Genomic DNA, 15848 nt, shown 5'->3' on the forward strand with positions numbered 1-15848 from the left:
TGGGAATTATTTGTGATTTTCTAATGTTACTGGTAAGAAAACACACACACACACACACACACACACACACACACGCACACACACACTAAAACTAGGAAAGAAATTCCACATATAATATAATTTAGACCATATTAAACCATAGATTTTTTTAAAACAAACACTAAAAGGTAATACACCAGATGTTAGCTGTAACTGTGCTCAGTATTAAAATCAGCAGTATTTTTTCTTTTTATTTCTTGGTATGTTCAAATATTCTTTAATGAGCAACTATTATTTCTGTAATGGAAACTGCCTCTTCCATCAACACCCAGTATAAGTATATATATAATGTATACTTTTTGAAAATTCCTAAAGCAGCCTCTTTTCTGTGTTTTGCAGGTGGAGGATGCGATGCTGATGTTTGATAAAACCACCAACAGGCACAGAGGTAAGATGACCCCAGCATACAAAGTGTGTCCCTCCACCCTCTTCTAGCCCTTCGCCTCCTCTCACTCCAGAGTCACTGACAAATGATACAGGGAAGAGTTCAGAATGAAGCAGGTAGAGGTGACCATCTTTGAGGATCTGCATTCATGGAGGGCTATCAAAGCACAAAGAAAGCAGATAGTGGACAGTCAAAGCCCCCTTCTCTCTTGGCAGGGGAACCGCGGTTAAATCACAGAACCAAGCCAGCACCCGCGTTCAGATTCACCTTTCTGATCCTGGCTTTCTTAAATCCCTTGCTAACCTCAGTAGTAAGTGATCCTAGTGGAAATTATTCATAGCAATTACTCAATTGAGTTCTCAACTTGCGTTGAAAGGAGGTGGTTTAGAAGCAGACGGTCCATCTAGAGATAGACCCAGAAGCCTTGTCTTGGGTTTGTTTGCCATGAATAGCGATTGCAGATGTGGAAAATACTCTGCGGCACCTCGGCACGCTTACAGGAAGTCTGTACTTGTGTATGTTCTTTCCTGTGCTCCTCTTGTCTCATCCTTATTACAGAAAATGGGTCTCAACCTGTAGTTCAAGAACCTTTGAAATGATATGCACTTCTCTTGGGAAAGGACCCTTAGCATTGGACAGATTGCCCACGGCTTCTCCAACCACCATCTCCCAGAAGAACACATTGAAATTATTGCTTTGAACAGAAACATTGGAGGAATCTAGAAAATCCTCCCCAGAGAGAGTAGTCAGAGGAGGTTAGGATTTAGCGTCTCATTCTCCTGTTCTCCGGAAGCCCCAGGTTTCTGGGGTTCCTATTAAGAGGGTGTTAACGAGCAGAGCTTCTGAAGGGGGAGGCAGGAAAGGGTGCGGGGTGTTCTCAAGGGAGGGATCTGTGGGTGAGCCGTGTTTCCTTGCCACTTGGATTGCATTCCGATGTTTCTTGCGTTGTTTACATTCCTGCTGTCACCTGTGATTAGAAGCAGCTACTAACAGTGCTAACTGTACGTCTTTCCTGTTTGGAGAAGGTAGCTGAGCAAAAGGGGGGGAGGAGAGAAGGGGGAGTGGCTGCTGGCAGGGGTGGGAGAAGGCCAGGCACATCCCCATTGTGCCTGGTAACCCAGCTTCTCATGTACCCAGCTACAGCCAGAAAGACACAGTGGCAGAAAGTGTTTGTGGAGGGAAGGGACCCGCAGCAGGGGAGGGGGAGGGTGGTGAGTCTTTGTTTGGTGCATTGCTCTGGAGAGAGAGCTAAGAGAGAGAGGAGGGTGGTGATGGGCAGTTTGTAATTACCCTTGGACGTCACCCGCAGTGAGTCCGTCCACCATTATGGATTCCAAAGCTCCGGTGCTACGTGCATTATCCACTTGGGCCTTTGCAGAGCTGCAGGAGGCTGGTTGTAACTTTGGGGAAAAATCACTTCACTTTTGTGCCTCAGTTTACTCATCTGTGACATAGGATTCTTGGGAGAGTGCAAGGCCAGACGCAGACTTGAATGAGCATGAATGTTAGCTCTTGTTATTATCATTGTTGTCACCTCCATGTTGGGGGCTGAGATAATCAAGGCTGGGGGGTCGGTGGTTGATGTACCCCTTCCTGGCAGGGGCGCTCAGATCCACAGCTGCTGATTCCAAATTCTGGTCTCTCCCCGCAATGTCCAAATCAATGGGCCAGGGTTGTTAAGAAGAGCATTTTCATCCATTATTTTTCAAGGTGAGCATTGCCTTGCTGAACGTGGCACCCAGTGTGCAGCGTTAGGGTTCACAGACCTGGAAGGCTCCTGGGCGGCCTCTGGGGATCTTCTTGTTCTTCCTTCTTCTTCTTTAAGCCCCCCTCTCTCCTGTGCTGGTTTCCCCCAGGACCTCAAGCCTGCTAAGCACATGTTCTACCACTGAGCTACCCACCCAGCCCCATGACTTTGTGTTTTGAAGGTCAGTGGGAGATATTGTTTTTGATCTGCTCTGCGCCCAGCCCCTTCCATAGGATCATCATCTCCTCAATTCTCACAGAGACACAGGGACAGAAGTTTGTCATCTAAGGATCCTGAGAGGGCCAGTGACTTGTTGAGGTCCCACAGGTAGGAAGTGGCAGAGATGAGATTCACTCAGGATATGGGACTTCTGGGCACAGCCCCAGGCGAGGCCAGAAAAAAATTCCTTACCGCTAACCAGAGCCTCATGCCGGAGGTGAAACCACCTCTCTGTTTCCAGAGGGGAGAAAGACAGGAAGGCACTGGGTGTAGCGGTGGGGTGACGGTCCATCTGTGACTGGCAGGGCAGTCATTGCCTGATAGGAGGTGGAGAGCTCAGCCTAGGGCTCAGAGTGGCTCCAGGATGTCCTCACTGACCCTCTGGAGTCCAGACTCCAGTGGGCATTGGGGGAAGACTGGGCAGAGCCTGGTGAGCAGGCGGAGCCTGTGTGAGCAGCAGTTAGTGCTGGGCCTGTCCCCTGTGGTAGATGCAGGACCAGCACTATGATTTATGGGGCCCAGACCAAGAGGAAAGGTGGGGCCTCTTTTTTAAAAAACTGATTAAGAATTTCAAGGTGACCACAGAACATTAAACCAGGGCAGAACCTTCTGAGCAGGCCATGTGCAGTTGCTTAAGCTGCACACCATAAAGCTGGCCTGAGTGGATGCATTTGATCCCCTGTGTGATGCTGGTGGGTGGGGGAAGAGCAGGCAGGGAGAAGGTGTGCCAGGAAGTTTCTAGAAGAAAGGCCTAGCACCTGCCTCCCCTCTCCACAGTCTCCCCGGGATCCTTTCTGTGCAGGTGGGAATTTTGCCCTGAATACATTTTTCATCCCCTCAGAACAGCCCAGGAGGAGCTTCTCTGGATGCTAAAGCTGGGGTAGCCCTGAATTTCAGAGTACTAAGGGGAGCAGCGAGAAAAGAGCACTGTGGAGCGGTACGAGTGTGGGGTCTTCCCATCCCCTAGGAGCACGGCTGTCATGAGGCACTCTTCCTAACCTCCGCCAACATCTGGGGTTCTTCTTCGAGAAAACACAGGAGCTAGGATCGAGGAACCCCAGGACCCCAAGTACTTGTCTGGACTTTAGCTTTTTAGCCACTGAGGATTTTTTTTTAAAACTTTTTTAAAAAATTTATAAGGTGGGGTGGTGTGAGCAGTTGTTGTAAATGGGGTTCCCCAGGAAGGTGCCTTTGAGAGGGGACATGGGGTATAGGAGATTTATTAGAACGTGCTTTTGGTTGGGGGTGAGGGAGGGAGAAGTCACCCTGTGGTCCCAAAATGGGGTGGTCCTTCCCCTGTCCCCCCTGAGGTGAGAGAATCCTTTAGATGCGCCTGATCAGTCACTGGATGCAGCCACCAGTGAAGCTACTGTGACCTGGTTTCGTTGTGCTGGGGAACTATTGTGGGGGACCTATAGCTGGGACTTTCCCCTAGCCGCACTCCCAGCAGCTGGGGAAGATTTCCCTCGTTCTAGAAGACTATCTGGGCCTTCTGTCACCACACCCGCCATGGTTTCTGCCATTGTGGCTTCCGTGGCTGTCTAAGCAGGCCAAGTCAACCATCTTGGTGGACGTAGCCAGTGCTCTCCGTGCACTCACCATACAAGTACTGAGCCAGCGCATACCTGCACACGGGGCTGAATTGTAGGGCTAGTGGCCACAGGTGAACCAAGCCACCCAGAGTCCCAGGCAGGTAGACGCAGAGCTGGGACTTCACCGACCTGTCTGACCCGCGCTGCCCAGGCTGTTGGCCACTCTACAGGCCTGGAGCTATGTGAGGCCCTTGTGAAAAAGCAGTGGAATTGGTGACATTGGGAGCTGGAGCTTTTCCTCTGCACCCCAGGCCTTCCTGCTGGACCACAGGGCTCTCCATTTCCAGATGGAGAAATTAAGACACATACCGTCTGGGGATGACATTTAGCAGGCTCCTGGAGCCACACAAGGAGCTGAGCTACTGGTAGAAGCTGGGACCGTCCTTGGCCCTGCCCATCACTTCATCCCTTGAGACAATTTGTGCCCGAGGGGGAGAGAGGGAAGGGTGGCTATCTCAGTCATTTCATTTGCTCTCTAAAAGTTGTTAGAGGTGGTCTGAAAAATATTGGGTGGATCATCAAAGGATTTAAGCATAGTGGGTGCTGTTGGGGGTGGGGGGTGAGTTTATCTCTTTATCCTTGCAAAACTCAGATAAGATCTTGAAGTCAGCAGTAGGTATTGATCCTGGGGTGGGGCTGGGTAGGGAGGGACAGGGAGAGAGGAAGCAAGGTGCTGTCCTTCTAATATGGTCTTTTGCTGGCAGGAGCTGGGAATGGAGAGCCACGGAGAGTGGCAGGGTCTCCCTGTTCTCTGCATGATCCCTACAACCTAGGCCCTGCCTGAGAAAGTGGAATGTGGATGTGTTGGTTGCTGAAATAACATCCTACTCTTACTTCCTTTGGGGGAAGGGAGTCCTTCAGCGTAAGGGTGGCTCAGGGGTACCTCAGCCCATCCCTCCCTCTGACCTCAGGCCTGGGCTCCTGAATCCCACTGTGCTGGAATGATTGGGGCCCAACGGGAAATGAGCAGTAAGTCTCTGAAGCTCATCACATAGTCTGAATGGTTTCTGGCCACGGACATCCCCGTAGCTGCCTTTACCCAGTGGACCTGTTGGCTGTGGAACATTGCCAGTGGCGAAGGAACAGGAAACACTGAGAAAAAATAAAGATCAGTGGGATGGATGACTTCTCCCGACAGTTAGCCGTCACTTATTAAGTGCAGTGCTAATGGCTTTGGAGAGGAATAGCAGTCCCCAGACAGCCCCCCAGCCTCCCAAAGGGCCCCTCCCCTAAGCCACCACAGCAAGCCCTTGGACAGAGAGGGTCCTTTCCCAGGGTGGTTAAGCCTTATCTAGAGCTGGGAAGGTGCAGGAGTGGCAAATCCAGCCAGAGGAAGGGACTCTTCACAGACTCACCTCAAGGGCATTGGACCCAAAGCCTGGCTGCTTCTTTGAAGCTTGCTCAGAGTTTCCGTCCCGAAAGCCATTGGCCAAGTTTAAGGTCTCCATAATTTGCGTAATCAGTTTATTTATTAAAATGGTGCCAGTAAGATGTAACTGAAGCTGTGATAGAAGATAATGCTTTTCTAAGGAGAAAAAACAGCCCTTAATGTCTTGAATACCTGCCAGACACTCACTTTTGAAATTGACCTCTGAAGTCCAGATTGACTCTTTCATGTATACTATATAAAGATGATTAGGAATCGCACGGTAATTATTTGTTTATTGGTGCCTATTTCTCAAAAAAAAACAAAAAACGGGGGAGGCATGTAAGAAAAGTTACGCGAAGGCGTAAATTAAATTTAAAAATTTTTTAAAGCATTCCTTCATGCATAAGTGTGGAATGTCAAAGACAATGTAAGTGTGGTTTTCCTGATGAAATTCTGGTATTCTGGTTTCATTTGCCTGGGGAAGCTGTCTGAGGTTTACAAGCTGCAAATATGACTTTGTGGGCTAGAGGAAGGAAGGGTGTCTGACCTAAGTTGCGTCTAAGAGAAGGGTCAGTGGGGTGCAAAGCCTAATGAGGTTATGTAGCATCTCAGCTGCGAGTGACACCTGAGCTGACGTGATAAGAGGTTGCTCTGCAAAATTCCAGCGGTCACAGTGCCCACCCTGGGGATCTAAGCAAGATATGCTGCCGGTGTGCCCTACTAGAATTGTGCCAGTGGTAATTTCTCACCTCTTGAATCTGCTTGGATCCTTGGTGTTGGTGGCAGATAGTGCTAAGTACCCATCAAATCCTGTCCCAGGTCTCAGGTGTGTTCATGGGTTTATTAAAAACCTGTAAACCGATAGTCATCGCTATTGCAATTGTTCCTAATGCTGCACCCAAATTGGAATCCAGTTAACAAGAAAGCAGCCAGTCTGTCATAGACCACCCACAACTGAGGGTCTTGGCCTCACAGAGCTCTCAATCTAGTCTGTAGTGTGATGTAGCGCCCCACCCCCACCCCCCCAAAAAATGTCAGTTAAGGCTGTTAGGCAAGTATGGAGTCTGGATGGGGTTAGGTGAAAATCCTGTTCTCAGAGTGGGCCTCTCCCAGTGTGGGGCAGCTGCTTAGGAAAAGCATTGCCAAACCCAGGGATCTAGGGGAGGATGCTCAGGATGGGGCAGAAAGGCCATAAGACCATACTTCCTGTGCTCCAGCTTAGACAACAGCGGAGTGGGGATGTGGATGCCTTTGGGTACTTGAAGAGAGTCTATTGGCAGCTGTGTGCAGTTCAGTGGGAATGAGGGAGAGTCCTTGAGTCCAACAGCGGCAAAAAAGGGACAGTTGCTTCCTTTCTGCTACATTCTCAGGACCCCGGGTTCTGTGCCTCCAGTGGGGTGCATTTGAACACTGAGGCTGTAGGAAGGGCTGGGCATGCTGTGTCCCCCACCATGCAGGGCACAGGGGCCTTGGGACTCCCTCACAGGGCTCCCCCGAGGCCCCACCCCCGCGTAGCTCTGAGGGGGAGGTGGGACAAGCTGAAGAGCCGCAGCCTCTATCCTGAGCCGAGGATCAGAGACCAGCCCCAGCCCCAGAGCTGTCTGCACATTTTATTTTCTCGTTAAATAAACACCATTAGCCTTCCCGAGAAATTGGTGCAAACATGACCTCGCAAATAACCAATTAAAAGGGCAGGGTTGAAGGGGAATGAGAATTTGAAAACATGTAAAGGAGGCCATTAGAAATTCCTGTAGATGCCCCAGCCCTGGCAACATCGATCCGAGACCTTAATTTTATTTCTGACAGGAAACCAAGGACTGGGCTTTAATTTTTTTTTTTTTTTTCCCCTGAGCTAACTCAATTCCGGAAGCGCCCATTCCGGCGCTGTCTCTGGAGATATTAATCAACACAGTAGCTCGGTTTCTGTTCACCTGCTTTTCTTTGCAGACAGGGAGTGATACAAAGCCCTCCACTCCTTAGCAACTGGGCTGGGGACAGGGTGCCCAGGGCCAGCGGGAGCAGCAGAGCCAAGGGGAATTAGTATCCTGGGGGAGCTGCGTTTTTCTTTAGCCAAAGTATAAATCTCAAACTTCTTTCCTTTGGAATAAAAGCCCTGGCACCAAAAGGGCGGTGAGCTAATGGGCCTTCCTGCCTTCCCCTGGCTGTGGCCCACGGAAGCAGAAAGGGAGTGGGCTGAGGGTCAGAAACTTCGCTGACCCAGAAATGGTTTTTTTGTGGAGAGGGACAATGCGTCCTTTGTTGGGTCCCGTTCCCATGGAGGCGGAGGCCCCGGCTCTCACATGTTCTGAGAGCTCGGTGAGGGCGCAGCCAGCGTGGGGGTCTGGAGAGACAGGAACCCCTGGGTTGGCGACTTGATTAAAAGCATTCCTTCCTCAGCACCCCTCAGCGCTGCTGGGGGCCGTGGAGGAATGGGCCAGGGGTCACCCAAAGCCGGGGGTGGCTGCTTTCCTGTTGGGACTAGAGGTTCCCCCGCTCCCCTTCATGACAACTGAGCTCTGGGTCTGAGCTTCTGTGTTAAGCCGCACAGGTCAGGGGGCAGATGCCAGCCCATCTGTACCTCTGTATCAGCACAGGATGCTACAGAGAGCCAGAGCTTCAGGGTTGGTGGTACTTGGATTTGAACCCCAGCTTCCCCATGGGTGACCCCAGGCAGGTGGCCGAATGGCTTAGAGCCCCTCACTGCTCCCTTGGGGTGTTTGTGCACCTGCCTGGAAGGCGGCTCACCTTGCCTAGTGCCCACAGCAAGTGGAGTGACGTCAGTGGCCTTGTTCTTCCCCTTCCCTTTCAAATAAGACAGTTGCTTAACTTTCTCTAGGAAAACTAACTAAAATCTGTTTGAATTTGGGGGACCTTTGTCTTTAAAAATAAAACTTCTTTATGGATGTCTTCCGCTTTGCACACAACACACATACTTGCTTATACATATGGTAATTTCTGAAAGGCCAGCCACAAAACTGGTAGCAAACTATTACAGTGACTTCGTGGTTAAGAATGCTCACTCCGGAGCCAGACAGTTGTTCACATGTAAGCTCTACATCTTAATAGCTGTGTGACCTTGTGCAAGTTATTTAACCTCTCTGTGACTCTGATTCATCATCTATAAATTAGGAAGGTGAGGGGCACAAGGTGTAGCTCAGAGGTAGAGTTCTTGCCTAGCATGCTTGATGCCCAGCTCAATTCTCAGCACGATAAAAGATAAATAAAATAGGAAAATGACCTTGGGTTAGCCCAAGGCTTTTACATTATTTAATAAGTAGAAAGTGCTTAGCACAGTCTCTCTGGCCATAATAAACACGTGTGTTTTATGCACGTGTGTACTCACATAGTCAATGCAAACGTACAGACATGGGAAAAGGCATTTGCTTCTAAAGGATTAATGACCAGAAAGTGCCCAGGCAGGTGTATCCTTTTTATTGTATTCTTACTTACCTTTTGATTTTTGTACCATGTACATTTATTACATATTCAAACATTTATGTTTTAACATAAGCTTTTAAAATTTCATCCCAGTTTGGATTGTCAGTGTAGTGATATGTCAACATGAAAGAGATTTTTCAAAAGAAAAAACTTCACCTGATGCCAGGACCCTAGCACAGTAACTACTGTCATTTCTTCCTTGTTCCTGACATATGCATACATGCCTTTAAAGTTGGTTATAATCTGGGGATTCGTACGTTGTGTGAAATCTCGTACGTTGCCTCCTGTGGGACCCCAGGGCTCCAGACCCACAAGATGTGGTTATGTCTGAGAGCCCTTTACCTCTGAGGCACCTCCATCTTTTTCTTTCCATACACAGAATTTGATAGACAAATGAGGATTTTCTTCGCAGTTTCTGGTCTTCCCAGACAATATCAGAATTGCTAGTATCAGAATAGTCAGACCGCTCCCCCCATCGGGGTCTGCTTGCGCGCCATCTGCAGACCAGCCTGTTTGCTCAAGTTCATTCAAGACCAGAGGGGAGAGAGGTCAGAATGGGGAGACCCTGCATCCTGGAGTTCAAAGTGCTTTGTAATTAACTGGGAAACAAAGGTTAAGCATTCTCTTACCCTAAGTTTAAGTTAGTAAACAAGTGGGAACCTTACACAGGGCGACTTATGCCTACTCCTCCTTGGTGTCTCTGTTGTTTATGGCTCAAGAGTCCAGGCACCACCCAGTTGAGGAAGCAGAGGAAGTGTCCAGGCCTGGTCCAAAGGAAGAGAGCTCAGACTGGAGTCACACTCTGGGTTCAACCTCCAGAGCTGCCACTAATCAGCCTGAGTGACGGTGGACACGTTATTAACCTTCTCTGAACCTCGGTTTTCTCATCTATTAAACGTTACTAACTCGCGGACTTGGGTAACATTTAAGTGAGTTGATGTATGCAAAGCATCTGTTGCTTAGGGAGACTGTAAATGTTAACTTTATTATTATCCCACTGTTAACTATTGTTATTTTACTGCTAAGAAGAGTACGGTTACTGTCATTACTTGTGGGTGTGGGCTCAGGCTTGCTGACTGGAGACAGTGTTAGTGCTCTAGAAGCCATTGGCAGGCAGATGCCATGGAGCTTTCCACAGCAGGGTTCACCGAGGGTTGAACTGGGTCCTCAGAAAGATATGTTGAAGCACTCTTAGCTCAGAACTTGATCTTATCTGGACATAGGCTCTTTAGAAATGTAGTAGAGTCAAGACGAGGTCTTACTGGAGTAGGTGAATCCAGGGTGACTGAATGGACATGTGATGAGAGACCTGCAAGGAGAAGGCCATGTGACCTCAGGCAGAGGCTGGGGTGGTGCAGCTGCAAGCCAAGGAGTGCTGGCAGGACTGGAAGCCAGAAGAAAGGCACAGAACAGCTTCCCCCCCCACCCCAGGGCCCTCCTAGAACATGGCCTGCCAACATCTTGAATTCAGACTTCTAGCTTCCAGAACTGAGGCAGAATGAATCTCTGTTGCTGTCAGCTCCCCAGCCTGTGGTACTTAGTTAGAGCAGCCCTAGGAGAACAATATAGGGCCACACAGTGTTTTCTGTCCATCACCTCCCTTTGCTCACAATCAGCTTGCAGGCCAAGCTCAGCCCTCTCCCTCTGTGTGTTCCTATCCATGTCCTCTTCCAGCAAAGTTATGTGCAGGAGGAATTAGAGAAAAGACCTTATAGAGCCCAGTGGAATCCAGGGCTCAGCCATTTCTTCAGAAGCCAAGGAGTTAGGAGTTGTCAGAATCCCCGGCGCTGTTGGTACGAACCACACTTCACCAGAGCACTGTTTCCAGTTAAATCAACCTCTGCTATTTAGGGAAATAATGCATATTTTTAAAAAAGGAAAAAAGGAAGGAAGAAAAAAGAAATCAGGAATGCTCATGCATATGGCAACACCACCTTGGTATCCCTACCTACCTGCCTTTGCTTTCACTGACAAAAAAAAAAAAATCAGAAAACCCAGCAAGATAACACTGAACTTCAAAAAGCTGCCAAACAGACTTCTTGATGTCTTTATGTTGTCCCAGAAACCCTTTCAGGCAGGAACATCTGCCAAATTCAATCCTGGAGTGAGTTTTTAAGCTATTAGAGCGGTGGAGGGTCACGGTGGCAGCACCTACGGGTCTCCGGTTGTAAGGAAGCCGGTGGGCGCAGCGGTAGTGAGTAATTACAGCAGTCGTGGGATGCGCTTCTGTTAATCCTTGCGTGTGGTTGGCACACCCGGCAGCGCATAAAAATAACTGCCATGATTGTAAAGTGATCAAAGTTGTGGGCCTTTCAGCACTCCCCACAAATCTGGAATTTCTTCCTCCGCTTACCACCCATCTCGCTGTCAGGGAAAAAACGGAGAGTGCTTCCTTCCTCCTGGATGTGCCCATGTCCCCGCAGCCTAGGCAAGGCCGCACCTCCGCACCCGTTCTGCGGCGGACGTGGCAGCGCTGACATCCGATTTATTATCTCAGAGGGCTGGGCCGCCGGTTCATGGATGATTCATGACTCTGCTTTTCCACTGCTGCTGGAGGTGACATCATCCATTCTGGGCCCAGAATAGACACAGAAGCCACAGTGGCCCCTGTTCCGTGTGTCTCGACAGCTCTGGACTCCTTCCCACCACCCACCCAGCTGCCATGTGCTTTCTGAGCAGGAACCACGGTGGACCCAGGGAGCACACTGGGAATACCCCTTAGTAGAAGACCATGAATGTGTTTCAGTGCTGTGGCACAAGAAAGCAGAGAGGGGATCTTACCCAGAGTTCATCTTTCCCATTCCATCCCTCTACTTTGAATTTAGATCTCACTTATGCTTCACTCCTGTGGCTAGCTTTATGTCCACGTATGGACATGGTGTTAGTTAGGAAGGTCTGGCTCGTCCCACATCCGAGCCTTAGACCCTCCATGTGATGAATGATGGTTTTCATGTTCGAGGTTTGGACTGGATGGGTGGTTTTCGACCCTGGTTGCGTGTTAGCATCATCTGGGGAGTTTTTAAACCATACTGATGCCTGGGTCCCAGCCCAGGTCAAATAAGGGAAGCTCAGGGATGGAGCCCTGGCATTGATCGTCTTTACCATCCCGGCTGGTGCTAATATGCAGTCAGGGCTGGGGACTGGACCCCCTGCCTGGGTCAAATGATCACCAAGAATCTTCTAGGTATAAAACCCACCTGCCTTGGTGGGGTTTATAGCTGGAAGGTTCTGTGGACCTGGTGTTCTGTGGACCAGATCCTTGACCCTCACCTGCACATGGACCCTGGGGTCAAGGCCTCTCTTCCTCAGGACACATCTTGGTGCCTACGGAATCTAGCAATTGTTGTAGAGCTGTTACTTGCTTAGCAGGAAGAAGAGATGTCGTTGGTTTCATTGTAGCTGCCTCTTACAGTTGATTTTGTGGTTGAGGGAGACTGAAATCATTCGTTTGATTTTAAAATTCAGTTCTGTGCTTCTACCTTGAGCCCATGAGGCCTGGCTGCAGCCCTGGAGATGGTGGGGCCTGTGCGTTAGCCAGGAGTCTGCGCCAGGGTTTAGAAAGATTATGTGCTTCCCTCTCAGAGCCAGGTAGAAAGGGGTGCACGTCAAGCTGGAGTTCTCAGTTTCCTCCTCACTTCCAAAATCCCTGGTCTTGGCATCTGAAGTCTTCTTTTAATTAAGTTGATTCATTTGCCCTGGAAAGAGATTTCCTGATTCAGCTGGTATATTTATGTATAAACTATGCAGAAACACCTGGCAATTTTTCTGAGTGACAATAAGAAAACGTAATCTGAAAATTATGAGTTTAATTTGCTCCCTCCCCCATTCTGTCTTACCTTTAAGAAAAAATAAAATGAGTGAAATTTACAAAAGAGGCTTTGTATTTTGCCCATCGTGCAAATCTGTTTTACAACAGAGATGTGTATCCACAATACCCAATAATTTCCCTTTATGTTATTTTTAGAACTCTAGCTTTTAATGGACAATTGAATCATTTCCTTGGCAAATAGGAAATCATCTAATTGCATGTTTGTATTTATTGTGAATTTGCAGGTAGGTCTCGGAGAGATTGGCAGGCATATGTAAAGAGTTAGAGTAAACTCCATTGTAAGGAGTTTATTTTTAGGAGTTAAAAGCCAATTTGGAGGTTGCATCCCAGCTGTGTGTGTGTGTGTGTGTGTGTGTGTGTGTGTGTGTGTGATGTCCTTGTGGGATGTATGCCTCTGGGTGTTTTTGTATGCAGGTGTGTGTTTGTGTATAGGTTGGAGGTTGTGGGTACATTTGAGTTGCATGTGAACGTTGGTTGTTTAAAAAAAACCCAAAACATTAGAATCAAAGACATTGTGAACTATTGAAGTAGGAAAGTAGGTACCAGATCCTTTTTTTTTTTTATGCTTGTGATTCTTTGATTGTGAAATGGATTAAAATCCCCCAATAAAATTCAGACCAGTGCCCTGGCGTGGTCATTTGTGTTGGTGTTAACTCCTCCAGAGTCACATAAAGTGGCTTCCACAACGTGGTTGGTGAGAACTGGCACCTCCTGAATTCACCCCCCATCTTTTCCTTCTTTCTATAAGGACAGGAGTAAAGTGGGGGAGAAAGGCACCACAGGTAGCCTAGCAAATCTTGCGGCTGCCAGGGTGGCAGCAGCTGGGGAGGGGAGAGGAGAGCAGCTGTGGTTGTGTTATTAGTCATTCCATGAAGAAATTGATTTGATAAATAATAAAGCAGTGATATTAGCAACACATGCTTGCAGGTCAGATGACTTCGATGAAAACCCCCAGTTAAGTGTGCGTAATGGTTTGACGATATATGTGCCTTCTAAAAACATCCTGTTTTAAAATGGAAATTGGACTGTGCATGCAATTCTTAGCAAATATGCCAAGATCATTACCAAAGGGAGCTCGGAAATCTGAAGGATGATCTTTCTGTTTAACTTGGCCTCTACCCTCCCCCTTTCAGCCGATGCTTAAACTCACTTTGTTTCCCTGTCCTTGCCTTTTCATTTTGTTAACTGTTTTGATTTGTAAAATACTATGCCTCGCACTACACTCCTTTATGATGATTTACTGCGCTGTTCTTATCTTTCACCTTAAATCCTTGATAAGAGCATTTTAAAAATGAAATTGCTACCTGACACTATTATAAAATGTTGGCTGGCAGCCAGGGGAAAAACAAGAGCTGGGGAGGAGAAAAAGGAGACTGAGTTTAGAGAAGGGACAGATTTTTACAGGAAGTGGGTAGCACTCTCCCCCCCCCCACACTGAATTCTGAAAGCCTTAAAACAAACAAAAAAAATTTATTGTTTAAATGGCACATTAATACAGCCTCATCAATGCTCTTCACCACTGGATGGTCAGGGACAGGGTCGTGGGGCCAAGGTCATGTGCACTGAAGAAGAAGCTTCTGTATATACTTTACTGTGGATTGGAGCTGGATAGATACTTGAGTGGATGGAGGGACAGACATAACATCTGGACAGCCACCATATGTATAGTTTGGAGCACATGTCCTTCCCAGCCCCAGACACCCCTCACTCCTGTACCCCACCCAGTTTCCTTCCACCCAAGTCAAAGTGGAATCTCCTTTAGCACCAGCAGCTATGGAGGCTGACTTGCTAGAGGAAGATTGAAACTTTTTTTGTGTTGATTTGACTGTGTTGCGTGTCTGGAGCTCTCCATTTATCCACAAAAGACATCAGTGACTGGGGGGGCATCAGTAAATAGAGCTGTCTGACGTAGCAGGCCGTTTAAATTCTAAGATAGTGGTTTGATGAACTCTTGTCTCTAATTCCTGTGTCTTGGAGAAGACAGCCATTCTCTCCCCATAACGGAGCTCCTTCACCCATCTCTGTACTGACTGGTGCTTTTATTACTGTTATGACGACTGGGAAACTTAAGTCTGAATGTTGGAATAACAGGTTTCCTGAGTGCCTGGCAGAGAAGGGGGTGTATAATGATGATGATCTTCAGTGGGAATAACAGTGGCCCCCCGGCGGATCTGCCACAGGCATTATTATATCTGAGTCGCCTCAAGTGCCATGTGTGCCGACCTGGTATTTATGGCCCTAGATTATTGGGGTGGGGGAGAGCGAGGCAACGTAAGGGACACTCATCATCCCGTCAGGGCTCGACAGCCGAGGTGCAGCTGCTGGGTGCGGGAGGCCCGGAACTGGCGATTCCAGAGCGATTCTGCCCAATTTATCACACACCTCATGAAAATATAATCCACCACCAAAATGACTGCTTTTGGAAACTGTCTTGTCTCTTTTGAGTGGAGACTGGAGACAACCAGACAAGGTTCGGTGGTAACGAATAAAGAAACATTACTTTCTGAACACAATCTTCTGTTACCAGTCACTTTTCAACAGACATTCAATCAAAATGCTAATAGCGGCAGCAACAAGGGAACGCGGTTATTGTAATACTAATTGATTGGTTGGAGGGTGGGTTTTGATAAGTGCAGCTGAAGATTTCTGAAATATGATTCTCTTTAATTACTGGGATGCTAATAAAAATGAACAAATGATTTAATGATGATTTCCTGGGTAATGGTTTAAAGATTTTGTTTGAGTTTAAAATGTGATTCCGGAGAAATGCACCGGAAAAAATAGGGCCTTGGTGGGTGGCCTTGTCTTTATCAGAGCCAGGCGTGGGGATTCAAATCCAGAGCACCCTTGGAAGGCTGTGTGGAATCGTGAGAAAGGCTTCTCCCCGGTTGTCAGGGACCGTCAGGCGTTGGGTGGATTCCGACTCGAAGTCATTGATGATTCTCGGAATGGGTTGGGTGCGCTGATCCATCCAGGTGCCCCCCTTGGACTTCCCCAGGCTGGTAGGGCTGCAGCCTCAGCTGTGGGGCAGAGTGACCCCCCTGGTACTGCTCCTGGAACCGCTGGATATGAAGCCCCTCTAGGTTCCAGGAGCGGTACCAGTTCTAGCAATGCTGCAGGGAACAAGGTAGAACAAATCCCAGCCCCCCATGACCTTGTGTTCTTTGGTGAGAAGGAACATACATCCCAAAATTTCAGGTGCTGCTAAGTACCAAGAAGAAGATAAAATA

The 15848-nt window shown here is 48.2% G+C and overlaps 1 protein-coding gene across 8 annotated transcripts in view; it reads left to right on the forward strand.

Annotated features, from left to right (window-relative positions):
• Positions 1 to 15848, forward strand: part of Msi2 (musashi RNA binding protein 2) — a 367708-nt gene that overhangs the window by 233174 nt on the left and 118686 nt on the right. For all 8 annotated transcript variants that reach the window (XM_076871167.2, XM_076871163.2, XM_076871165.2 and 5 more), the window contains exon 7: positions 379 to 427. In XM_076871167.2, the coding sequence (XP_076727282.1) occupies positions 379 to 427 (49 nt within the window). The remainder of the gene's footprint in view (positions 1 to 378; positions 428 to 15848) is intronic.

Source organism: Callospermophilus lateralis, chromosome 11, assembly GCF_048772815.1.
Source record: "Callospermophilus lateralis isolate mCalLat2 chromosome 11, mCalLat2.hap1, whole genome shotgun sequence".
Classification (NCBI taxonomy): domain Eukaryota; kingdom Metazoa; phylum Chordata; class Mammalia; order Rodentia; family Sciuridae; genus Callospermophilus; species Callospermophilus lateralis.